Here is a 26,876-nt window from a genome sequence, read left to right on the forward strand (position 1 = left end):
CGGCGCGGCCGGTGAGGGGGCGGGGGCCCCGCGCGGGGAACGCCCGCCTGCGCTTGCCCCGGGCCCGCCGCCCCAGGACGGCACGCGACCTCGCTGGAGGCCGGCGGGACCCCGGGCGCTGGAGGGACCGCTGCCGCTCGCGGCTTGTAGCGCCGCCGGCGGGAGCGCGTTTGTTTAAAGGGAATTGTGTTGTTTCAGGTCCCTGAGTCGGAAGTCGTGGAGGTGGAAGAGCGTTCCCGCGAATGAGAGGGCGCTGGAGTACAGGGTGGGCGAGCACATCCACGGCTTCACGGTGAAGCAGGTGAGCGTCGCCCGCCGCTTGCGGTTCCTCTGCGTTTGTGTACATCAGTTTCCCCGTGGTTGGAAGGCACCTACGTGAGGCCACTGCACACTGAAGACTTACAAGGATGCTTTGGGTGATCAGTCAGAAAAATGATGCAAGAGTTACTTGTAGCTACCTTTCTGCAGTCAGATTCTTTAGGTACCATTAACACGTGTTCCTATAGGGAGATCATCATGGCTAGGTTTCGCGAACGAAGATTTGGGAAGGACTACCCACATTTGCTACAGGCGTGCTGGTGGCTAAAGAGGCCAATGCAAGATAGCAAGAACAGGGAGGTAATTCTAGAGTAAATAATGCACCCCGCGATCTTGTGTGTCTGCTGCAGGTGTGACCATTCGGTGTGGCCTCCTAAAAGTCCTGACTGATAGCTGAACTGCATTGTGTGCTGTTTTATGAAACACATTCAAGCAATATTTTCTCTTCTAAGCTACTTTTAACACCTTTGTTGAGAACCTGTGAGGGAAATAACATGTTGAATTTCTTTTTGCTTTTTTGAAAAAAAAGCAGAAAGTGAGGGTTATTTTCGAGAAGTGATTGCTAGTGACAGAGCTAGTGGTAGAACAGGGTTCCTTGGTTTTTCTTTTACTGCCCTAGCCACCTGCATTTGAATATATGCATTTTCTTTGTATTTCTGATTGAATTTCTATCTATACCATAAGAGTATGGTTCTTTGGTTGTAGTTTAGTTTAATTGGGTTATTAATTTTATTTTCCGTTTGCATAATGCCTTTTTCCTGTCACACCATAGGAACAAAAAATTATTTAATTCTTTATAAGACAGTATTATATACAGGATCAACTAATTGAACATTCCTATGTCATCCATGATCTATTTGACCCAGTTTCAGTCACACTGCAATACAAATGTTTTGTTCCAATGCAGGTGACAGCTGTTCCTGAGCTGTTCCTCACTGCAGTGAAGCTTAGTCATGATGGTACAGGAGCCAGATATTTACATGTGGCTCGGGAGGACTCCAATAATCTGTTCAGGTAAACATTAATATGTGTATAATACATTCAATCTCAACATCACCCTGTGGTTTTTGAATTGTAATCTAGCTTCATGACTGGATTTTTCTGTAAGAACAGAGAGGGTAGTACTTAGTTTGTGGGTCTTCTTAGAGTTTTTCAGGTTGGAACAGATGTCGTGAAGTCTGTTGTTCAGTCTGCTGCTCAAAACAGGGTCAGTATTTAATTTAGGTGCAGTTCCTCAGACATTTATGCAGGCAAGCCTTCAAAACTTCCAAAGGCAGAAATAATGCAACCATAACCTTCCACAAAGGTTTGTTGTTGTTTTTTTTTTCTGAACCTTTTCGGTAAAAATAAATGTGTTTACTCGTGTGCTAAGAGCTTCTGTACTACCTCCAGAAATAGAAGTGCAGAGGTTATACACCCTCTGAAAGAGGTGGCTGAGCACTCAAGAGTCTGAAGAACTCAATAACTCTGCATCCTGATGTGTGTCACACTAGCTGTCAGCCAGTGATGATGTTCCCATAAATCACAGCTGTAGGTAGGAGTTGGGTGGACTTCTCCTCACAAATGAGTGCATTCCACGCTGTGCTCTCTGTCTTGCAGTATACAATTCCGAACCACTCCAATGGACAGCACTGGGGTCCCACATATTCTTGAGCACACGGTGTTATGTGGTTCTCAGAAGTATCCTTGCAGAGATCCATTCTTTAAAATGTTAAACAGGTCACTGTCCACTTTTATGAATGCATTCACAGGTAAGCCAAAAGTGAATAATGCCACTTAAAATGCATGAGGTTTTATTGCATTATGGCTGTCTGTTGGCTCTCCTTAATTTCACTTTGGGGAGCCATTTTTATTAGGTGTGAATGTTTTGAGTGAGATATTGAAAAACTAACAAGGCAAGACAACAAAATAGATCTTGTTCATTTGGCAGTTACAAAGTCCCAGTAGAGCTGGAGCTTTGTAGTATACAGCAATACATTTAATTCTTGATATGTATCTATGGCTAAAGCAAAGCTCTTGTGGTAAAATAGCTGCGATTTTAAAAGTCCATGTATTCCTCGACAAGAATACATTTCATACTTACTGTTTCTTCCAGTTATTTATATGGATGAAAAGTTAAAAATAAATTATGGCAAAATGCATCTTAGACTTTCTAAAATGCTGATCTTTTTTATGTTTATTTATATGCAGCTAGTGATTACACACTCTACCCATTTTCAACACAAAATCCCAAGGACTTTCAGAATCTCCTGTCTGTGTACTTGGATGCAGCATTTTTTCCATGTCTACGGCAATTAGATTTCTGGTAAGACAGCTTGAAACTGCACTTCATGGTGCAAACCTTAAAGTAAAAAAAGAGCCCCCAAAAATCAACAAAACCTTCAAACTCCTAACACTTCTGTTATTAATTTTTCAGGCAAGAAGGTTGGAGGTTAGAACATGAGAACCCAGCTGATCCTCAGACACCTCTAGTCTTCAAAGGAGTTGTTTTTAATGAAATGAAAGGGGCATTTGTAAGTTTTGTGAATGTTTGGTTTAAGATCTTACACGTGGTGCATTGTTGCACCAGAGATTCTCATTCCTCTTGAAAATTTACTAAAGTCAACAGTCTGTTGCATAGGCGTGTTTTGTTTTTTTTTTAAAGTGAGCCTGTCAAAGGTTTTTTACATATAAAACAGCACCTTGATAATGTATTTCATTGTAGAATTTTCTCTTACGTTCACACGATAACGTTTTATTAACGTATGTGGGACTGCAGAACTAAATGCTTATGTGAGGAGGGAGTTCTTGAGTAAGTTGGAGCTCTGAGGCCTTGTTATTGAGCACCTTTTATCTTTAAAATGTGTTTTGATGACTTTCACTGAAATGTGGTGTTTTCCTCTTAAGACAGATAATGAGAGGATATTTGCACAGCACGTGCAGAACAAAATCCTTCCCGATCACACTTATGGTGTAGTATCTGGTGGAGATCCATTATGTATTCCTGATCTTACATGGGAGCAGCTTAAACAGTTCCATGCCACACATTATCATCCAAGCAATTCCAGGTATCTGAAATTGGGACTAACTTTCTAGGTTATGTAGTGATTTAGCACTTTGTTCATATTTCTGTGAGGGGAAGACCACCGGTACAGTGTTTCCATCCACATGGCCAGGAACATGGATAACCTGTGCCCTACAGCAGCTAGGACAGCATTGAAGCAAGGAATTTCATGTAGGAAGAGCAATGAGGTTGGATTTGAGGCAGGAAAGAGAGATGGGTAATTTTCAAGGGTGTTTCTGTTGGCTTGATCATGAGGATTTGTTTTGGGGGTTTTTGTTTACAGATGTTTGACCCTGAACTCACATGGGTTGGGGGGAAAGGAGCACAATAATACATATTTAGCAATAATGTTAAGGAGTTATGATACAGGTAGCATAGATGAATCTAGGGGTTCCTGCCCTCTTTGAAGTCAACACAGATTAAGTTAGAAGTTACAAATGAATAACTGTTAATTTACTCCCAGATCACATATTACTGTAGTGGATTCCAAATAATGGATCTTCATTTGAGTCAGATACTAATTTGGTTGCTGCTAATAAGGTATTTAAACTAAAAGTCAATTTGAAAGTTACATGGAGGGAAATAATTATTTCTTCTGTACTAATTTTGTTCTCAATCTGTTACTCTGATTAATTCACTTAAGGAACATCAGCTTGTCTCTTGATAGTGAATTTCCCAGCCATTGTTTTTCTCATCGTCCGAAGTATTCTACTGTACCGTGTTTAGATTTTTTAATTGAGGGATAAGATTTACCTGAGACATACCTCGTGCTCATATAGTTCCCTGAAGGCTTGTAGATATGGGAATGTGTTTGGTAGACTGACCCATGGAACCCAGCTGTGTTTTATAGATCATAGGCATGGACCGTTGTATTTTATATTTTATGTGTGAGGACTGTACGAACTTTGTCCTCTGAAACTTGAGTGCACTGGGTTTCTGGCTTCAGTTACTAATATTTTTTCTTGTATCTTTGTATATTGCTGCAATAGAACAAATTTAAAAATAAAAAAACTGAACATAAGAAAAATCATAAGGCATTTTGAGGCCTCCAAAGCATAAAACCCAGCTGAAAAATGTGGAATTTTACCAAGAGGTCTGTGATTTTTATGTATGTTCCAAGTTGGTGGGTCTTAACTTTGAGACATTGTTTGTAATGCCCCTCTCAAGATGTAACTGAATTATTGGAAAACACATGACATACAGAGTATATTCTAAATTTCATGTGAAATCTGATGCTTAATCCCAATCTTTTATTTGAAATGCAGGTTTTTCACTTATGGTAATTTTCCACTGGAGCAACATTTGAAGCAAATACACGAGGAAGCATTGGTAAAATTTGAAAGAATTGAATCAAAAACTGACATCCCGAAACAGAAGCTCTGGGAAAAACCTGTAAGTAAAAAAATCAAACCAAACCCCAAACAAAACAAAAACCCACAAACAATTAAATAAAAAGAAACAGTACACATCCAGTCTTGGAACTGCAGAAACTGAATATACCAGGTTAATATTTTAGCCCAACCTCTGGAGTTACTCTTTTGTTTAGAACTGCGTAAACGAGCTGAAGTATTTTTATTTTTGGTTGTACTGGGGACAAACTGTGTTTATTTTGAGTTTCAGTAATGATTGCATGCAATTGTTTATATTTATTATTTCCGGTTTGCAAGGCCCTCATCATCTGAAGCACTGGTGCTACTGATAGAAATATTGATACATAGTGTCAGGAAATACTCCTTCTAATGGTACCCAACCCTCCAAACATTGGTGTCAAAAATATTTTTTTCCATTCTCTCCCTCCCCCCTCCTCCTTTTCCTCCCTGACTTGTCCGGAAAGTTTTAGCATTTGTTTGAAAACCAGCTCAGAATGTTAATTATGGCCAGATTTCCTTCAGCCTCTTCTCTATTGTCCACTTTTACAAACTGAGATACCACTCACATTTTTCAAGATATCCCGTGTTTGTATATTTGCTCATGAATATTAAACTTACCCGTGAGTATCTGTAAAATTATTTTAAATCTTTAGAAAGAAGATGCTATGAAGATGCAAGCAGTCATTTTTTGTTTGTAACTTCTGCTCTTAAGTTTAGTCTGTATCATTTATTTTACTTTCCAGAGAGAACACAGTGTAACATGTGGCTTGGACTCATTTGCTGCTGATCCTTCCAAGCAGACAACTGTCAGTGTCAGCTACTTGTTAACAGAGTAAGTATATAAAAATGAAATTCTGAATCAAAGGCTCATTTTGGGACTTTAAGCAAGATGTAGGTATGTTTCATGTCCCCAGTCCCCTTGATAAACATCATCTTTAGGGGAAGTAATGCCATGGGAAAGTCAGACAAATCCTGCTTTAGTAAATAGAAGTTTAATTGCTAAGCAAAATTTGTCTTTAGCAGATAGACACAAGGAAAATCAGGCATTTTACACAACTGTTCAGTGAGTGAGATATTTGATAACACTGTTTTCCTTTCAATTTCCTGTCATTTGCCAGTTTTTCTGTATGACCTACTACTAACTTATCTCCCCTCGCAGCCCAGTTTAACTTGCTTTACTGGTAGTTATAACAAGTGAGGGGTGCAGAGCTCTCTTAGTTCCCCAAGGTCTGGAGCAGTGTTCATAACTGACAGTTATTTCTCTCTGGCTTCCTCTACATTGTTTTGTAAAAGTAGTTCTGAAATGGACCTGGTGTTGCTGGGTGTCACACATTTGTAATTTGATGATTTTTAAGAACTATTAATTTTTCTTTAGTATTACAGACACTTTTGAAACGTTCACACTAAGCCTGCTGTCTTCACTGTTGGTTGATGGGCCGAATTCTCCTTTTTACAAAGCCTTAATTGAGTCTGGTGTTGGTACAGATTTTTGTCCTGATGTTGGGTAAGTGTTACACTTTACATTTCATCACTATAAGCAGTATTAGAAAAGTTAAAAACTGGTATTAAGTTAGGAGAACTCTTCTCTCATACAGGCAGTTTATACCAGAATAATCTTATTTTAATATTAAAACATATTAAGAATTTCTTCTGGTGAACTGTAAGCCATTCTCAAGTGTAATTTTTAGCTCATCAAAATAATTTGGTAGATGCGAAGTTAGTTTAAACAAAGTTGTATTGTTTAAAGCTTATGACCAACAAAAATGGATAGATGGTATAAAGCATGATATACCTTCAGTAGCCTAATTTACTTAAGTTTTTCATCCTGGACATTTAATGTTACTCAGAAGAGTTTGGTAGCTCTTCTCTGTACCATGTTGCTTTTTTTGCTTCAATTCTGTGATTTAGGAGTGGGTAGGTCTGTCACAAATGTGCCTTTGTGCAATTAGGTAACATCAGCTTGCCATCCCCTCAGTACAAATGGGTATTTGAGGCAACACTTACTCAAACTGTAGCTCCTGCAGTCTTCTGAGTGTCTTCGTGCTGCAGCCTGAGGGTGGGTGGATAGTCTTCACTGAACCACAGGGCCAGCTGCTTGTCGTATTTTGCCTTTATTGTATGCACAAAGAAAGAAGCACTTTCCAGGCATGGTGCATCTGACTGATTTTTAGACTTGAGGATGACAAAAATCATGCCTCAGTGCACTGACTGTCTCAGAGGCTTGAGTAGGAAACCTTACTGTGCTCACTGTGATTTTAATGTCTTACTCTGCCAGTCTCTATGTGAAGTCATTGGCTTCCTGCAAGTCCTGTGTCATGCATGCCAGTGCCATGCAGACATCTTAATATTCCAGAGCATGGCAATAGGAATCCATCTTTAGACACTGAAGTGTATTTTGACTAGTTTGTATTTTTGGTCAGCTGAGCCTTTTCCAGGCTGGCTCTGTTGATACAGGGTTGAACTGTACAGTGAGCTGGCTTTAATTCGCCTTAGTGACTGTGCTGATGAATCAATCTAGAAGAAAATGTTTGAGTCCAGAGATCACTGTTGAAAAATTCAGTACCTGAGCCTACCACTGAATTCCTTCTGTGCTTTTTAGATGTGGAATGCTGGTTGTATATGAGCTGATGAGCACCTATTACATTTTGTGTACTGGCTTTGGTTTGGACTGCTAGGTGTTCATGGAACACTTCACTTTGACCACTTACTTTAAAAATACTGCTTTAAAAGTACCATTCCACTCACCTGCTTAAGTCTATAGAATATATGTGTTTGGTAATATATGCAGCTGAAATTTTCACCTCAAAAAGTGAGACTTCTTTACCTGAAAGAAGTTACAAATGAATGGGAAGATGAACAGCAAATACCAGCTTTTCTCTTGTAACTGTTTTTTTTTCTCTAATACCACGTGCCATGTGTTTCCTTAACAGTGGCTACTACTACTGAAATTGAACAAAACTTGCTTTTAAGTTCCATTTCTTGACTCTTTGATAATTAGTTTTCTTTCTATCTAGCTTTAAAGTCTTGTGTGTGTATGTGGAAACGATGGGTGTTTTTTTTCTCCTTCTGCCTTTATTGGCAGATTTAACACTTAAGTTGTAGTACTTGTCACTGAGTTGGATATGTTTTATTCTAGATTTAATGGCTCAACAAGAGAAACTTATTTCAGTGTGGGTCTACAGGGTATTGCTGAAAGAGACATTGAAACTGTGAAACAGATAATTGCTACAACAGTTGATGAAGTTATTGCGTGAGTAATGCTCAATTTTTGAGAATACTGTTAGTTTTTAGTCTTTTAGGTATTACTATAATAATATGTAGGCATATAATAATACATATATATATATATTTAATAATATGCCTTAAAAATTTAGTTACATTACAATAAACGCATCAAAGAACCAGTAATATTGTTCAATACTCTTAAAACTTGTATCTGCTACTTCCTCTATTGTAACTTTTTTTCATCAGTGTAATCTTCAGGAGTTTAATGATATTAGTGCAGTTTCACTAAATGACACAACATATTAATATTATTTCATACCAATTTCAATTCAATAGGGAAGACATTATGTTGTAATGCTTCCTTTATCGATGATATAATTCATTTTCATACCTTCATTTAAAGTGATTAGTGTTAATGGATATGATTTCCTTCTCTCATCATCCCTTCCCAAAGGAAAGGATTTGAGGAAGATAGGATTGAAGCTCTGCTTCACAAAATTGAAATCCAGCTGAAGCATCAGTCTACAAGTTTTGGACTTGCCCTGACATCTGTAAGTCTGTGTGTGTGTGGTTTTTTTAAGAATAAAAAACTCAACTGCCTATATCTTTATAAAATATGGGATCATTTTGTAGGCTCTTGGTGTGTAAAACTTTTTACTTAGGGGCTTTTCCTTTGTCATCTCATGGGCATCTTTTCTTTCAGTAGCCGTGAAACTACCTCTGGACTCCTCACTGTATGACTTAATTGGGCAGTGAGCCTGTTGTCTCTGCCTGAATAGTAGCTTTGATTGCAGTAGCACTAATTACTTCTGTGAGGGACATGCCATACTGGCTCTGGGAACTGTATGTTTTGGCTGGATGCCTTGTGTGTTTTTAAAAGCCAAATAGGAGGACTGTATTTTTCTATGGAATTTAGGATTGTACTGCTGTAACTTAATTTCAAGATTCACAAGTGAAAATGTACACTAATTCAATTCCTGGCTTGAGTTGCTATGGAAAGTTCTTCATATAAACCCCCTTCAAATATTGAAAGGCGACGGTAAGGTTTCTCCAAAGCCTCCTCTTCTCCAGGCTGAACAACCCAAGTCTGTCAACCTTTCTTTGTAGCAGAGGTGTTCCAGCCCTCTGATAATTTTTGAGTGCCTCCTCTGGATCTGCTTTAACAGATCAGTGTCTATCTTGTCCTGCAGGCCCCAGAGCTGAATGGGGTCTGGAGGGAGTGAAGTAGAGAGGCGGAGTCACCTCCTTCAAGCTGCTGGTCACACTGCTTGTGATGCAGCTCAGGGTACTATTGGCTCTCTGGGCTGTGAGCACACACTCTGATCTCATTTCCAGTTTCTCATCCCCAGGCCACTCTCTGCAGGTCTACTTTCAAACCATTCATCACCCAGTGTGTACTGATTACTAGTCATTGCCCCAGCCCAGGTTCAGGACCTTGCACTTGTTGAACTTCATGAGGTTCATGTGGGTCCACACCTCAAGCCTGTCCAGGTTCCTCTGGGTGGCATTCCTTCTCTCCAGTGTGTCGACTGCTCCACACAGCTTAGGGTCATCTGCAAACCTGCTGAGCATGCTCTCAGTGCCACTGGCTGTATATCGTTAATAAAGGTGTTAAATAGTATCAGAACCAGTACAGACCCCTCAGGAACACACAACACTTGTTACTGATCTCCCTTTGGATGTTGAGTATTGGAGTGCAACTGCTTGCATGTGGTTCTACAGCTGATTCCTTATCCATCGAATAGTCCACCCATCAAACTCGTGTCTCTCCAATCTAGCAACTAAGGATGGTGTGTGGGACTGTCAAAGGTGTTAGGAAAGTCAAGATAGGTGACATCAATTTAGGAAAAAGCTCTTGAGAGTGAGGGTGGTAAAGTGCTGGAACAGGCAAGTGTACTGGTTTTGGCTGGGGATAGAGTTAGATCTCTTCTCAGTAGCTGGTATGGGGCTGTGTTTTGGGTTTGTGCTGAATACTGCTGATGACACAGAGATGTTTTCATTATACTGACACAGTGTCCAGGCCTTCTCTGCTTCTCACTCCACTCCACCAGTGAGGAGTCTGTCAATGGGCCAGGAGCTGGGAGGGGACACAGCTAGGACAGCTGCCCCCAGCTGACCCAAGGGCTGTCCCACACCATGTGACACCAAGCTCAGCAACAACAGCTGGGGAAAGAAGAAAGCAGAGGACGTTTGGAGTGATGCATTTTGTCTTACCAAGTCACCATCACATGTGATGGAGCCCTGCTGTCCTGCAGAGAGCATAACACCTGGCCTGCCCAGGGGAAGCAGGGAATGAATTCCACATTTTGCTCTGCTCATGCACAGCTTTTGCTGTTCCTCTTAAACTGTGTTTATCTCAACCCAAAAGTTTCCTCACTTTCACCCCTCTGATTCTCCTCCTTCATCCTGCTGTGCTGGCAGTAAGTGGCTGAGTGTGGCTGCCAGCCAGGGATAAACTGTGACACCAAGGAAGTGGTCATGGCCCCAAGCCTCTCAGTGCTCAAAAAACATTTGGGCAATGCTCTTAGATATTTGGTTAAACTTTTAGGTTACCTACTGGGAACCAGCACTGAATTGTTGTAATGACCCTGCAGAAGCCTCAAGTAGAGTGACTTCTTTTGTTTAAAGAGAACTAACTCAGGCATATTCTGAAAGAATACTATTCTTTAAATCACATTAGGGAATTTCCACAGAATAGATAAAAATAGTTATTACTGAAAAAGGCTGAAGGCTTATGATACTTGCTTGAAATTAAACAGGTAAGAAAAGAGAAGGTGGTTTTGACAGTTAACGATGGATTTGTTCTCTATATGCTTCTAGTAAAGGCTTTTTCTTTCATATCTCTTGGATTTTTTTATATTTTCCTTTTTTTTTTGTTATTTCCCCATTCATACAGAGTAGAAATACAGAAGCTTTTGGTATCTTGCTCTGTGGTGTATTTGAAGAACTTTCAATAGCAACTCAAGCAAACAATAGTCTCAAATTAGAAAATAAAACTAGAATAAAAACTTTCCAAAAGAAATATCCTGGGGATATTTCTGATTATTTAGTGTCTTCTTTCTCCAAAGTCCCATCTATTTTACATATTTGAGTTACCTTATTATAAATCATTTCATCTGATGGATACAATAAATGGATAGACTGTAGTGTGTATATATATATATATATATACTACTTTGTCCCTACCACCTGTTTCTTTTTTCCTGCTTTCTTGAGCTGAAAAGTTAATTTATTTTAAATGTGTGGGAGGAATGAATATTATGACATATTTTCAGAATACAGGTATAGACACCTTTGCAAAAAAAAAAAGGTAATAATTAGACAGTGGTTTTGTATGATAAAATTGAGGCAAGAATGGAGAGAACAGGGGACAGATGATGATGGAATTGTCCCTTAATATGAACAAGGATTTCAGCTTTTTTTTCCTGCTCTCCAAAAATGTTAGAAGTACTCATTATATGTCTGTTATTCAAATATAAATGGTAAAGTGGTTTTGGAACACAGGGGCTGTCAGTTAGAGAAATGCAGATGGATTGTCCTGCTTACCTAATTATTCTTTTCCATTCAGCATATAGCCTCGTGCTGGAATCAAGATGGGGATCCAGTGGAGCTTCTGAAGATTGCAGATCAAGTCTCTCGGTTCAGGCAGTGTCTTAAAGAAAATCCCACATTTCTTCAGGAGAAAGTTAAAACATATTTTAAGGTAGGCAACCTTATGGAAAGTTATCTTCAGTATTAATTTTTTATTTAATTTTGTATTTAAAATTAAACTGAAGGCTATTTTTTGTCACCATGTTGCCTATTTCTAGGTGTAGATTGAACAGCAGCACTTGGAATGAAGCATGTTAATTTCAGATGGTTAAATGAAAGCTTTTCAGAATGGAAAAATGTTATCTGGTTGGACATTTGGAACCACACTTAATAGAACACTGATAAAATACTAATGTTTTACCAGACTGTGATGCCTGATGCTACAGAAGGGCACATGGGGTGTTTCCTGCTGAGAAGTTGAGAGAACTACAGACCTAGTTACATGTTCCTTAATATTGACATAGCAATGTGTATCTTTTCTTCGGTGAAAAAGATTTGATTACAAATAAGATTATTTTGGTGCTCCTCATGTTTACTGAACTGCTGTCTGAATTTTGCTGTCAGTGCCAATAACTTTCTGCTCTTTTTATGTTTTCCTGTCCATATGTACTTCTGGAGTTCTTGCAGAAGTAAAATCTATAAAGGCATTACAGCACTGAATAGTTCTGAAGCCCTTAATTAGCTAATGCCAGAAATGAAAAAAATTCACTGATAGTAATGCAAAAGTGGTTTGGTTTTGTTTTGTTGTAGTTGGGGGAGAGTGTTGTTGTTTGTTTTGATTTTTGTTTTGGTGTTTTTGTTGTTTTGTTGGTAGGGTTGTGTTTTTGCTTGTGATTCCCCCCCTAGTCAACTTGTTTAAATTGTGTTGAAAGGCAGATGTGTTATAAATAATTACCAATAAGTAATCTGATTGGTGTAAATGTTGGTTCTCATATACTCAAAGGCAACAAGAGGCAGTGGCCTTAATTGAAATCAGTTTTCCTAAAGGCATTGTTAGTGTCTGGAGGCAGTAGGGAGCTGTTAAATTTTGGCTTTTGTAGGTGCAGTATTTTTGTGAATGTCCTTTACAGTTCTGCTGGGGGGGCTGAGGCAAAAACACGACTCAGCAGGAAATGATGAGAATAGTTGGATGTTCTTCTATCAGAAGATTATGCAGTGTTCTGCCTTGTACCAGGAAGTTAATAAAGCAGACAGGGAGCAAGGGAGAGAATGCCATTTGTTCTGTCCATTTTAATATAGCCGGTTAATTTTGCATTTCCCTCTTCAACTCCATACTCAGTTGGGTTTCTGTAGTCTTTTCACAGAGGCGTGGGGGAGATAAAGAACAGAATCCAATTACATTGTCCCAGATTATTAGCAGTGTCTGTCAGCGACAGATGTTGCTGTTTGACTCCTACATTGAAATGGGCAGTTTTTGAGGTCACTGTCTTTTGACTGGCCTCCCAGTACTATGGCAAATGGAAGCTGCTTGAGTAATTTTGATATTAGAATTCCATAGTCTGGTATAACTGAAGAAGAATTCAGCAGCAGTTGTGACATTTGCATTATACCTGGAGTTCTGTGGCAGCAAGGGTGATGTAAACCATTTCTGAGCAGGATAAGGCATGCATATCATTATATATTATATCATATGGGATGTCTGTGCACTCAAGCTTGGGCAGGTTAAAGAAGGTATTTAATGAAACCCTCCTGCTTTTAATGAAATTCCTCGTCTTAGAGTACTCTCCAGATAAAATTTGTGGCATGCTGCTCTGTGGTGTTACGTACAGTTGTTTAACCTTGATTTAATTAGACTAATGAGTCCTGTGTGCCGTTTAGGGATTCTGAGTCTGTGCTGAAATTTCACAGAAGGGTGTTCATGCTTGTTGTGGTGAGCTGCCTCTGCTCCCCACCCGCACAGCAGATTGTTCTGGATGAAATCGAGAGTTCAGACTCTGTGTGTGTGATGCTGTTGATAACATGCAAGCCAAATGATGCACAGACCATTTTTATTTACTGCTGATGAAGCAATAATCTGAGGCAAGGAAGCTGCCCTCAGAATTAATAATGCTTCGTTTTGGGATATGTTTCTGCAGGATAATCCGCACAGATTGACTCTGTCAATGAGTCCAGAGGAAGACTACCATGATAAACAAGCTAAAATGGAAGCAGAAAAGCTGGAAAAAAAGGTCAATGCACTTTCTGAAGAAGAAAAAACCCAAATTTTTGAAAAAGGTTAACTTGCTTTTCACATTTTTATTTCTCTAACTGCTTAAAACCACAGTTTTTTAGCTGATGTTCTGTAGAACATTTTAAATTCTCAGGGACACTTCAGCATTTGCTCTGAAAGGGATGGGTTTTTTTGTTGGAAGTTTGGGTATATGTATTACGGGGCTGTGCAGTGCAGTGCTTACACTACAGTGTATTGTTGGTATATTCTTGTAGTTTTAACACTCAAAAATAGAATTATCAATGTCTCTTAGGGCAGAAAAAAGGGAATTATTTTAAAATACCAACCTCCTTGTTCTTTCCCATATTAACTTGCACTAAATGGGAGATGAATTCACAGAATTCAGGTAGTTCAGGTCGGAAGGGACCACAGAGGTCCAACCTCTATGCTCGAGCAGGGTCATCCCAGAGGACATGGCACAAGATTGTGTCCACGTTGTTCTGGGATATCTAGTGAGAGATACTCCCCAGCCTCTCTGAGCAACCTGTTCCAGTGCACAATCACCCCTCCAGTAAAGAAGTTCTTCCTTATATTCAGGAGGAACTTTCTGTAGATCAGTTTCTGCCTGTTGCCTCCTGTCCTATTGCCTGGCACCACTGAGAAGTGCCTGGTTCCATCCTCTTGACACCCTCCCTTCAGATACATACATACCATCATGTACCTTGACGCTGCTTATGAGCATGAGGTCTGTTCCATGCACCTATAAAACCTGTATTTTGTAATTTTATTTCTTATATTTCCTACCTATCAAGCCAACTATAAAAGTAATGTTGTGCTTAACTACTTCTGGATAATAACTTAAACTTGGAAACCTTGGACAGTAATCTGATTTTGTGAAGGCAGTGATATAGTGATCTAGTCATAGAAATCCTCCAAGAATGCAGTGTTAATCTTCTGAAGCTTTGGTGTGAGACAGGAGACAGGGGAGCACAAAATCAGAGGAGGCTTTCTGCTTACCAGGATAAATTGAAGAGTACTTAACAGTGACCAGCTAGAATCTGAAAGGCTGAAATGTGTAATTAATCACAAGAAGTTACCTGCATCAGAGCACTTGAGTAAGAACTGGGGGGAATGGGTTAGAAAGAAGCTTCTTACCTGCCTGGTCTGAGTCAGAGTTCAGAATTGGGTGACAGGGCAGACTGTCAGGTGTCTCTTCTTCAGGGATTAAATTGCATGTTACTGTAAACAGGATATGGAGAGGGAATTGGAAAGATAATTTACAAAGAGTGTTCTGCTTGCTGTTGTTGCATGATAATTGCAGAATTTGTTTCAGTAAAATATTTGAAAGAATTGCAGATAGAAGATTCCAAACTTCAGAGTTCCATTTTTCTGATCTTTATCACCGCAGTAGGTTTTAAGCTTTGACAGCACTTTCACTAAAAGCTGATACTCTCTCCTTACTAGGTTTGGAATTAATTGCTCTTCAAAGCAAACCTCAGGATACCTCTTGTCTCCCAGCTTTAAAAGTGTCTGACATCGAGCCCAAAATCCCATTTACTGTGCTGGAGACAACACTCACAGGTTGGTGTCACCATTATTTCGTGCTCAAAAGAGCAGCACTGTTGGGTTGTTACCTGCCTGCTTGCCTAGCTGTTGCTCCTTGCAAAGCAGAGGGACTCACTTTGTTGTCCACAGTTATGGTCCTTTCCCTCCCACCTCTGATCAGACAGATTGCAGTGGATCTGCAGTGTGGCCATGACCTCTGAGGGGCAATGTGAGGCTGTGCTTGACTGGAACAGCCTCCTGCCCTTCCCAGGATCTGGTGGGAGTGCTCCTGATGCCAGCTCCTTGCTCTGGGTGTACTCCCCAGTTGCCCTGCAATCAGAGGAGTCTCTGAGTGGCATGTTCAGTGCTCTTGAGCAATCTTCTGACTTTCCAAAGACTTACCAGGGTGCAGCACTATTGGCAGCTGGTGCATTGAGCCTTCCTTGTTGCACTCCCTCCCTGCTCCGTTATTTACAGAATGTGACATACAGGAGCCATTGGAAAAAAGACATAATTGTCATTCTGCATAACTTCAGTGGAAGTGTCTCCTTGCTTTGCCAGTGCTTTCCCCATGGAATGATAGAAAATGGTAGATCTCAGTATTGTTACAGTTCTATCAGAATCTTGGAGGTAAATAGTGTTTTGTAGTATATTTCTGACAGACACTTTCCTGCAAAAATGACCAAGTGTCAAGACTGTATAACTTTGATGCTAAAAAAGACCTGGTTTGGCAAAAATTCTAATGTGTATATTCTAATGTCCTAGCTTAGAGAGTGTACAGTGCAGAAACCTGCTTTCCTCAGCTTTTGAGGTGATGAAGGCAAAAATAAGAGAGAAAAACTTTTTGACTTGTTCAGAAACAAGTTGCCGTTTCCTTTATTTGAATGCTATCTCTAAAATATGACCTCTTTCAGCAGATTTCTCTTTTCAGATTGTCCAGGTATCCATTACCTTACCATGGACAGACACAATAAAATCTTTCAGTCCAGTGTTCAGTATAATGTGCAAAATTTAAACAAGTGGTGGCTCTGAAATGCCAACAGAAAATTATTCCTAATGGGAGGTTCTTGTAAGAAATTGTTTTGCTTTTGTGTGTTTATAGTAGGAAGCTGTTGATGTTCTTTGCTTTTGTTTTTTTTTTTTTTATCCCTAGCTGATGAAGTTCCTGTCCAGTACTGTGCTCAGCCCACCAACGGGGTGGTTTATTTCCGAGCTGTTTCCAGCTTGAACACACTTCCCGAGGAGCTCAAACCTTACGTGCCGCTCTTCTGCAACGTCATTACGAAGTGAGAGGCTTACTTCCTTAGAAGCTGAAGCAACAGGCTGTAATACAGCTTGCCAAAATAATACTGCCTTTAATAATTTCAGCATCTGTTCTTACTGTAGAAGGGAAATACTGTTAAGTTGGTTTCCTGCAGAAAGTGGTCTTCTCTCTTCTCCAAAGAGCTGCCAACTCATTTTCCCTTTTCCATCACTCTCTGCATTGCCTTGTTGCCCAGTGTCAACACAGGCATTCCCTGAACAGATTGGAAAATCCCTGTAAATGAAAAATAACATAGCAGAAATTGAAAGTTTTCACTTGAATAGACTTCTGGTCTGATTTCACTATGTGACCACAGGAACAGTGACCTACAAGGGAAAGTGGACCACAGAGCAGAACAAGTGACCTGGTCTGGGAGGAATATGTTCTTTTTTTGGTGATAACAGCTTATGTGATATTATGAATGTAGTTCCTTATGGAAGCCTGCACATAAAGCACACTTTTAATACACCATTTTAAATTAACAGGATGCTTTCATTGAAAAGCTGGATGTGAAGCTTTTGTAAGGTGTGAAGTACTATGTTTGCTTGATAATGCCCCAGATTGTTTAGTTGCTAAATTAGTGTTGTCCTAAACAGTACTTTGCAAATGCTGTATGGATCCTTGTTTTGGCATACACTGAAAATGAAACAAATGTCTCTTGTTTTTCACAGGATGGGATGTGGAGCCCTTGATTACAGGGAACAGGCCCAGCAAATAGAACTGAAAACAGGTGGGATGTCTGTCAGCCCACACATCATTCCAGATGATTCACACCTAGATGTGTATGAACAGGTAAATTAATCATAAACCTGCAGGTGTTACACTTGCAATAACAGCTGTGTAGGTAAGGATCAGTCAGGGCTTCCAGGTAGAGGGTCAGCTAATGTGCACTGAAAACTTAGTGTATAAAAGGACTTGTGCCTTTTTGTGTAAGATATAAATCAGACAGTTACAGTAGCAGTATTTTGTCTGAAGGGGAGTGCTTGACGTGGGTATCCTGTCTAAGGCAGTGCTTCATTAGCATCTGTTGCCATGTTTTTGAGTGCTGCAAAACATTTTGGAAGCAGAGGGTAGAGGACAGAATGGTGTAGTGTTATACACAGAGGGTGCTGTTAACATGTCAATGTTTGCAGGATCATTAGAGCCTGTGTTGGGTATAACAGTTCTAGCAATATATCCTAAGATTCTTTCAAACTTGCAGGGGGTCTGCTCTGTGGTCTGTTCCCCATGGAACCTGGAGTTGAATTAGGGGGACTCCTTTGCTGGACTTGTTCTTTATGCGAAAAAAAAGAAATTTTTTTTCTGAACTGCTGCTGTCTGTTAAGAAGGAGGAATTGAGGAGTGTAGGAGCAGGAGTTGAGAGGCTTGCTTTGTGAGAACAACAGTCATATTTCATGTTTGCTCTAATTTAGTAGCACAACCTGCATTAGAGTGATTTTGTGATGTTAGCATTAGGTTGGCATCATTACATCACTTTCATAAAATGTTATTGTGTATTTCTCGGGCCATTGCTTTGGTTGTCTTGTGTGAAGGGTTTTTTTCGTGTTTTGTTTTTTATTTTTTCCTTCAGGGTGTGCTCTTTTCATCTCTGTGCTTGGATAGAAATCTGCCAGACATGATGCATTTATGGAGTGAAATATTTAACAAGTACAGTACATTGGGTTTTGTTTGTTTGTGGGTTTGCATGTGTTTTGGGGTTCTCTTTTACACTCTTCCCCCAGCCATTCTCCTCTTCTTAGAGATCCTACTTTGGGATTTCTTTTGTCACTAAATCTTTAGTGTCTCTCTAAACCTAAGTATTGCATCAAGTGCATGACTATAGAGTGAATTAAATGGACAACAAACAGTTTAAAAGCTCTTTGTTGAACTTGGGATGATGAATTATTCAGTATAAGACATTCCATTGGTGTCCTTTTGCATGAGATCTGCTTCTGTTCTTTTTCAGCCCAAGATTTGACGAGGAAGAACATTTCAGAGTGCTAGTTAAGAAGACTGCCCAGGAGCTGTCAAATGGCATTCCAGATTGTGGGCATTTATATGCTTCTATTAGAGCCAGCAAAAACCTTACCCCTTCTGGAGAACTGCAGGAAATGTTCAGTGGGATGGATCAGGTGAAAAGTTGATAATATCCTTCAGTGAGGCCCAAATCCTCAACTCTGGAATTGCAGTGCTGGGGTTTTGCCAATTCTTTCTTTGACTTAATCTGTAATATTTCTGCCTTCCCTTCCCACACAGGTGAAGTTGATGAAGAGAATTGCAGAAATGTCCGATATTAAACCAATACTGCGCAAACTACCACGCATTAAGAAGTATTTGTTAAATAGTGACAACATCAGGTGAGCTCCAGCAAAAAAGAAGAGGGGCATTTTGGTTAAGAGAGGCCATGGCCTGTGAATGTGCATTTCTCAGTGCCTCTCATTGCATACTTTGAAACAAGGTCTGTGGAAAAACAATAAGAATGTTGTTAATTTAAATTCTCCCTGCTTACAGAATGGCAACTATAGTAGCTATGGTAGCTCATTTTATTCAATTTTTCATATGTAACTGTTGTACCCAGAGTTTGTAAGTGACCTGTGGGATTTTACAGAAATACTCAAAATTCTGCCTTTTTGTTTTCCCCTTAAAGGTGCTCATTATACAAATACTGTTATATTGTATTGTAACAGTTTAATACAGTATGGTTTGGATTTTTTTTTTCTCCTGAAAAGAAAGTAGTGACATTCTGAAATCTGCTTTATACATATATTGGAAAATGTAAAGACATTAGTAAAAAGTAAACACACTATGGTGTTTAGTGTCAGATGCATTAGAACCAAAATTGGGTCTGTTTGAACTGACCTAAGTTGCAGAGTTTTGTTTTGGAAAGCATGAAATGCTAAGTGAAGTTATATAAATATCTATACTGTTCAAAACCATGGTAGGGCTGCCTGTAAAGATAAGATACAGAGGGCACTAATTTCTTTCAGAGACGTTTATATTTGCAAAACTGAGGTAGTCCTGTCTTGTGCACAGAAGTGGTTTGACTGCTACTGCTCAACTTTAGGTCAAGCAAAAGAATAACAATTGGACTGTGACTTCTTTTCTTTTCTACATCAGATGCTGGATTATGAATATTTTGCCTTTTTCTATGTTAAGATTACCAGAGACCACTGATCTAACATTATGATGGTATGATAGAAAATGTTTAGAAAGACAAAGTGGTAAAATTATAAAAGACTGTCTGAAAACACAAAACCATATTTAAAAACTTGATATGTATTTTTGACAGATGTTCAGTGAATGCAGCACCTCAGCAGATACCAGAAGCATCTAAAGAAGTAGAGAAATTTTTAAAGGGCATAGCTAGAAGTAAAAAAGAGAGAAAACCTGTTCGTCCCCATGTGATTGAGGTGAGAAATTACATCATGTGTGACTAAGGCATCAAATACAGTTCACTCGATCGCGTCATGACCACTGTGCAATCAGGAGAAGATTGTTTTAACTCAGATACTAAGTCCATACAAAGATGTCTGAAGAAAGTTGCAAGAGTCAGCTCTGTGATCAGCTGCTCTGTGTTTTGCCACACAGACTGTCTTCACTGCAGTAAAGTAGACAATAGAAATCCTGTAGATCAGCTGTTAAGCCTTACCCCGAGGTTACTGCCTTGGCGTGGGATGTGGAAAAAGAATTTCTTCCTTTCCCTGTTGCATAAAACTAATTTCTTTTTTAGCTGAGCTTTACTAGAAGTGTTGGCCAAAAGCAAATAGGGCATGATGTGCAGTTCCTCAGTTGCATAGGAATTTGTTTCGTTATCAGGGTGTTCAGGACAGTTGGCACAAAAAGTGCTTGATTCAGTAGAGTTGACAAAGGATCTGCTCTGTCAATATGCAGATTTGTCTTAATTTCTGATGAGACTGGAATAAGTTCCCTACCCATGAGTGAAATGATAGTCTGAAACTTTATGGGCCTCATTTAATCTCTGTCTTGGTATCTCTCAGTGCCAAATTACTCTTGGAAGGAAATTCATTTGGCTTTTGCTTAGAAAATACGAAGAAGTAATTGAGTATTTTGCTTATGTTTGTGAAGGCACAGTTTGATGATTGTTTTAAAGAGGTTTGAGTGGAAGGGATTGCGTTTGTTGTATTTTTGGTATAAATCGTTAAATTATCTTTTAATATGAAGACTGGATCTCTTGTAGAAATCTTCAGAAGTGAAACCTGTGGGAAGTGAAATGGTTACTGGTTTGCAGATGACAAGGAAATTAGTTAATGTAAGTACATTACTACTTGGGGATATTGGTATTACTGGGCTGTTACTGATACTTATGGTCCATCTTAAGCTGTTACGGAGGCACAGCACTGAAACACAATGTGCCCCTCAGTTCCACAGTCCTCTGACTGGATTGTTCCCTTAAACTAGCCATCAGACTTCTTAATCACATCCAATTAGTCCCTTCCTTTCCTTTGTCTCCTCCCTAAATGATTCTGAATGTGAATGACACCTGACAGAAGAGCATTAGTGACTATTAAGTGAAAATGAAAATCTGTATTTGGCTACAGGACAGAAAAGCAGCTTGGCATACCCTGAGCTCTCCTTTGAGAAGGGGGCAGGGAGAGCTCAGCCCACGGTTTTGCCTGCTGACCAGTGCTGTAAATACACTGCTCTGCTTGGCCAGCCAGCCAGAGTTGTGTGAGGGGCTGGGAATGGGGTCTCTGAAGTTAAGAAAGGGTGGGGGAATAATGAAATGGTGGATTAAAACTACTGGAGATGTGTGAGGGTCTATTCATGCTCAAGTGAGTACACCAAAAAGTGTATCTGTGAAAGAGGGAAAGAAGCAAATTTTACAGACACCTGGAGACATGGAAAGGACTGGAATTTTTGAAGTGGGGTGGTAAGGAAGAATTGAATTTATTGCAGGGGGTGTTTGAGTAGAAATTCGTATTGCAGCTGCTGTCATAAATAGTAGGGAGGTTTTTGTGGGTTACAGTTTTGGAACCTGTTTTCAATGTCTAGAATTTAGTAGATGGATTGAAATACGATGTGGTGACTATGTACATACATGACATAGAAGTGGAGAGTTATGAACACTTGTTTCAATAGAAGTAAATCCATGGCCAAGTCCAGACTCCTTGGCAGAGGCAGAAGATCTGCAGAACTGAAAATCTGGGGTGTGAGGATGGGTAGCTGGTGGATGGTGTCCCTGTACTTCAGTTTCCCAAGGCAATTCTGTGTACTGGATATGGGCACAAGCGAAATGTCACTGGTTGCACTGTGGGATAAGTGGCAGCTTTAGCATTTGTGTGTCTGTATGTTTGACTTTTTTGAGAACGGGGGAAATTTTGCCACAGTTCTCAATTAGATACATTATATAAATTATATAAATTGCATCATCTGCTAACGGTGACAATAATCCATCCTTCTCTTAGGATCCTACTTTCAAACCATGCCAGATGAAGACCCATTTTGTACTTCCCTTCCCAGTGAACTACATTGGGGAATGCGTTCGGACAGTTCCCTACACGGCTCCAGACTATGCAAGGTGGGAAGCAGAACATCAGGGAACTTCTCTGTGTGCTGCATAGTACAAAACCAAATGGAAAGTGTTGGGCTGACTGCAGAAAATGGAGCGTTGATAGAAAATGATTGGCAGTGCATTTGTTACAAAATCTGTACGAAGCAACTGATGCATGGCTGGGTTGGAGGTGCCCTATAAATGCTGAGGTGAAGTATTGGGAGGTGCTGTCTGCTAACTTGGAATAAACAGCCCTGCCTACTTGGATGTGTTCTGAGTTGACAATCCTATGGCACGTAATAAAGTTTAGAATGCTGCTCTCATATTTCATTAAAGTGAAATAAATAGAAATAGACAAGGAATGATCCAGAGCAGTGCCACTCTTACAGTGATGTCACATTATTCAGCTATTATTAGAATATTGCTGTTGTTACTGTTGCAAATTACAAGAAGCAGTGCATTGCAAATGGGGATCCTGGTGAGCTTTAGAGGAAGTTGAGGATATTACTGTTGTCCAGTTCACTGAACATCTTTGCTGTTGCTCTTTCTCTTATTCCAGCCTCCGAATCCTCGCTCGGTTGATGACAGCTAAATTCCTACACACGGAAATCAGAGAGAAAGGAGGGGCTTATGGTGGAGGTGCTAAACTTAGTCACAATGGCATATTCACTTTCTACTCCTACAGGTAACAGTGGGTTTGTTCTTTCCTGTTCATGGCTGAGGGGACCACTGACTGCACTTGGCTGTATCTTATTTTCAACTCAATTGTAGCTCTCTTTCAAGATGAAGTGAAATAAAAGGAATGAAATAACAAGGAAGTGATTCAGTGCTGATGAAGTTAGATAAATTGCTTAATAAACTCTTCCTTGCTTTCAGTGGTTGGTGTCCTTGGGAAAGCCTAATTTACCTGTGCTGGTAGCAACCACTGTTGAGTCTCTGTACTTTGATATTTACTGTCTTGGTACCAGATTTATGTAAAACTGGCTTTTCCTTGTTTCGTCCTGGGTGGAAGAGGCCCTAAAAAAGGGAATTTAAGACTATTCTAAATTTGAGACCAAGAAGTAGGATGATCATGTTCCATAAGGTTATGCAGTATCCCTCAGTGACTGGCTGGAATCACTGGAGGTTTAGCAGGAGGCATTGCTGGTGATGAGCTAGAACTGCCTTCTCCTTCTTTTCTTCTCTTTTTTGTCAGTCCAGAGCTATTACCTTGCATTGGGCTCACCAAAGCACTTTCAGATGGAATTTGAACTGGAAGTGTTAAAAAGTAGTTGTAAACCCCACTAGAAATGTCACGTGGCTGGAGTCCGGGCTTAAATAGTTTTCCTGGCCTAAAGGCAGCCTAGCACAGTGCTTGGTCAGGATTCCTAACTGAAGTTTGAGCAGCTTTGCCTCTCTGTGAAGCTTCAACGTGGTAGGACTTGTCCTGGCAGTAGTCCTTTACTTGCCAGTAGTTGTTAACCTGTGGCACCTGTTTTACAGAGAGCAAAAACAGGTGTAGCAGGAAAAGCAGCTTAGAGAAGATACGGCATATCGTAAATATCACTGGTGTGGGTAGTAACAGCAGATGTGCTTTCTGAGCTGCTGCAGCAAATTGACAGTGCCCTGTGAACAGTGCTGGCTTAGCTGACCCTCTGTTATTAGACCAGTTCTCTGCACACTGTCTTGGAACTTTTAGGCAACTGAACTGCACCCATGTATCTCAAACTCTAAATCTGCCTGGTTTATAACACTAGTTCCTTCTGGGGAAAAAATCAAAACCCAAGCAACCCCAAAACCTCTCTTGTATATAAAAAGGAAGTTTATAATTTATTTTTCCCTGTGTGTGATGCATAGTAAATTATGAATGAAACGAGAACACAGCCATTTTGGTTTTTCATTTTGTAAGACTGAAGTAATTGATTTTAAGTTTTCTTTTTCTTCTTAGAGACCCAAATTCGTTAGCCACTTTGAAAACATTTGAAAAAGCAGTCGAATGGGCCAAATCTGGAGAATTCACACAACAAGACATTGATGAAGCTAAGCTGGCAGTGTTTGCTGCTGTGGATGCACCGATAGCTCCTTCGGATAAAGGTATATTCTCACCAGCCTCCCAGTGCTGCCAGTGTGTATTTATTTTTTTAAGTTTAAGGGGAAGAAAATACTTAGTTTGCTAAACTGTGTCAGATGATAAAATTTGTACTTGGGAGATGTAAGCTAACTGCAGTTTCAATGAAGCAGGCAGTTTCTGTTGCTTCTTTTCAGACACACCACATGCATGCAGGCTCTCTGCTGAACTTTTCATTCCTACTGCTCCTTGATGTCAGGTGCATACAGCTGGAGGTGGAGGGAGATTGAGGAAAACAACTTTAGGTTTGGAAAGGACATGAAATGCAAACGAATAAAAAGAAATACTGTCCTCTGATTCAAGGAAAGCTGAAGGATTATTTTTGTGACCCAAGCAGGCATATTGACTGTGACTGTCACTAGCCCTTTGTGCTTGTTTTCTGAAGAAGTTAAAGCATATCTGTCTGCTGGGGTAGAGGGTGTTATCTTCTTTATATATTTACACACTCACGATGCCTTCGTAATATCTTGACATCTTTTCAGCTTATTTACATGTTGCTTTACTGTCCTTGCTTTTCCCTCCCTCCTGCATTCTTATCTGAATTTCAATCCAAAACTTGCCAAGTTAGAATACATTCCCTTCCTATACATAAAGAGTATACAGGGTTAAGATTAGTATTATTTTAAAATGTGCTCGTATTAATACTAACTTACTAAACAAGAAAAGTTCCAGTGAAGCTGACTTTTATCTGACAGAATCTGGTTTTGGTCTGGGCAATTAACCAGTGTTAGGTGCACATGAGTGCAGTGCCTGCACATTGGGTGTTGGTGTTAGTGAGGGATGACGAACATTCTTTGGCATTTGAACACAGATCTTAACAGAGCGATGGCAAACTCAGTGAACACTGAATGGAGAGCTCTGTTCCATAGGCCTGGGAACTGATGCAGAGAGAATGGGTGTCCCTTCATGCTGTTACTTCATTTCAGTCACCAGGCCCTGCACAAGGACTTGAACAACCTTACCTGGCTGGGAAGTCAGCCCTGCCTTGGGCAGGAGCTTGGACTTGTTGACAGAAGTCCTTCCAAGCCACCTTCTTCCCCCTATGCTTATTTGCCTGACAAAAAGCTTTTCTGTGATTATTTTGGAGTTCTCTGGTTGTTCAAGGAGCCATAGTATTTATATTAAAATACTGTAGGCAAGTATTCCAACAAGAGCATTAAAACATTTGTATGCAGATTTCTGTGTGTAGTACAAAAAGGTGATCAGACCTTCATGTTGCACATATATCACTACTGATTGCAAATTTTAAGAGTTCCAAAAATAGCAGCTTTACGAAATGCAGCTTGCAGCTACTCAGAAAGTACCAAGACTCTTCATAATGAATTGCCTGAACTTTGCTAGACCATTATGTTCAGATTTTTGACAAATCACTTGCCAGAATAGAATATGAATTTTTTTTTTTTTTTTACTAAATAGGAAACTCTTACTAACTCAGCCCAATTCTAACCTTTGATTCTTGACTCAGTTAGATACTGTCTCAGAACAATGGCCTGATAGTAGTCTCTGTTCCTTTCCAGCACGTGTTACTGTTGTAGTTTGCACTCATTCCTGCACTTGGCTGTGACTGAGATTACAGTGCAATGTGGGGTTTTGTTTTCTTTTCCCTAGGAATGGGTCAATTCTTGTATGGGATTTCAGATGAAATGAAGCAGTCACACAGAGAACAACTCTTTGCTGTCAACAGTGATAACCTGGTTGATGTATCAAACAAGTAAGCCTGTGCTCAATTTAGGAGGATGTTTACTTGAAAAATAGAACAAAAACCTGATTTCTAAGAAGTCTGTGAAAGTTGTCATACTTAAGATATTGGATTTCTCCCCTTGGCCCTACATACTACTTTCACTATTTTCTTTTGTAACCTAGAAAGAGACATGTTAATTATATCCTGCTTTTTATATTCTGCACTGTAGCAGATGTAACTCCCTCCTACATTCTGAATTTGTGGGAGATTGTTTTTCTTTTGAGAGGTCCAGAAACTAACTGGAGTGTCAGTACACTCACTACATGAGCTGGTTCTACTCAAGTTGTAGCATTTTGTGTCTGACTTCTGAATTGCACTGTAGACATAAGAATTCCACTACTGCAGAGTAAACACTAACAAGTTGTACACATCAAAGAAGACTTTTTCCTGAGATGAAAATATTTTTAACTTGGAGAGCAGAGCTATGGATAACTGAATGCACCAGCTTCTCACTTGTTTATGGGGTTTTTTTGCAGGTATCTTGCAGCTGGGAAGAGCACTCGTGGTCAAGCTGTACTGGGCCCAGAGAATGCGGATATCACCAAAGATCCCTCATGGGTCAAACGATGACTTGCTGCTGAATATCTATCCCTGCTAACACAAAACAAATCAATCTGTGTGACTACATCATTAGGGGTTTTTTTAGTAACTTTTAATAGTGCTATGGTAACACTGAAAGGTTCATTGCTGTTTTTAAGTGTTCACCAAACCAGTTAGAAGCTGCCCTTGAAATAACGATGTGAAAAATTTTCTAACCATACAGTATTTAAGAGCAAGAATTACATGCTCTGCATGGCAAAGACAGACCTTAATCTTTTACTGAAGCCTCACTCCTCCAATTGCATATGAATACTATATAAAGGAAATATTTTTGTATATGTAAAACTCTAGTTTTAAATGGTGTTTGAAATCATGTCTGCTGTTGGATACATAAAGAACTGTCTCTCATACTGACAGATTTCATTTTGTTGTGTGGTAATTCCAGCTTCCTTT

At 39.7% G+C, this 26,876-nt stretch overlaps 1 protein-coding gene across 1 annotated transcript; it reads left to right on the top strand.

The window, feature by feature from the left end:
• The first annotated feature begins 202 nt into the window (after positions 1–202).
• PITRM1 (pitrilysin metallopeptidase 1) lies at positions 203–26,841 on the top strand. Its single transcript, XM_025895428.2, has 26 exons — positions 203–301; positions 1,226–1,332; positions 1,918–2,069; positions 2,509–2,623; positions 2,735–2,831; positions 3,205–3,365; positions 4,627–4,753; positions 5,475–5,563; positions 6,107–6,235; positions 7,868–7,981; positions 8,411–8,507; positions 11,525–11,659; positions 13,623–13,761; positions 15,161–15,277; positions 16,395–16,527; positions 17,216–17,336; positions 18,115–18,191; positions 18,490–18,655; positions 18,780–18,880; positions 19,813–19,933; positions 20,722–20,793; positions 21,950–22,062; positions 22,595–22,720; positions 23,963–24,108; positions 25,751–25,853; positions 26,360–26,841. The coding sequence occupies exons 3-26, from the start codon at positions 1,940–1,942 to the stop codon at positions 26,451–26,453; spliced, it is 2,823 nt and encodes a 940-aa protein (XP_025751213.1). The 5' UTR covers positions 203–301; positions 1,226–1,332; positions 1,918–1,939; the 3' UTR covers positions 26,454–26,841.
• The last annotated feature ends 35 nt before the right edge of the window (positions 26,842–26,876 follow it).

The sequence above is a fragment of the Manacus vitellinus genome, unplaced genomic scaffold (assembly GCF_001715985.3).
Source record: "Manacus vitellinus isolate BGI_N305 unplaced genomic scaffold, ASM171598v3 scaffold_3_pilon, whole genome shotgun sequence".
NCBI classification, from domain to species: domain Eukaryota; kingdom Metazoa; phylum Chordata; class Aves; order Passeriformes; family Pipridae; genus Manacus; species Manacus vitellinus.

What these genes read in the sequence shown, in the direction of transcription:
- PITRM1 (XM_025895428.2), top strand. Translation starts at nt 1,940, where the DNA reads ATGGACAGCACTGGGGTCCCACATATTCTTGAGCACACGGTGTTATGT. An exon ending in TATCATCCAAGCAATTCCAG is followed by an intron (nt 3,366 to 4,626) that starts GTATCTGAAATT and finishes TTTGAAATGCAG; the next exon opens with GTTTTTCACTTATGGTAATT. An exon ending in TTGGACTTGCCCTGACATCT is followed by an intron (nt 8,508 to 11,524) that starts GTAAGTCTGTGT and finishes TTTTCCATTCAG; the next exon opens with CATATAGCCTCGTGCTGGAA.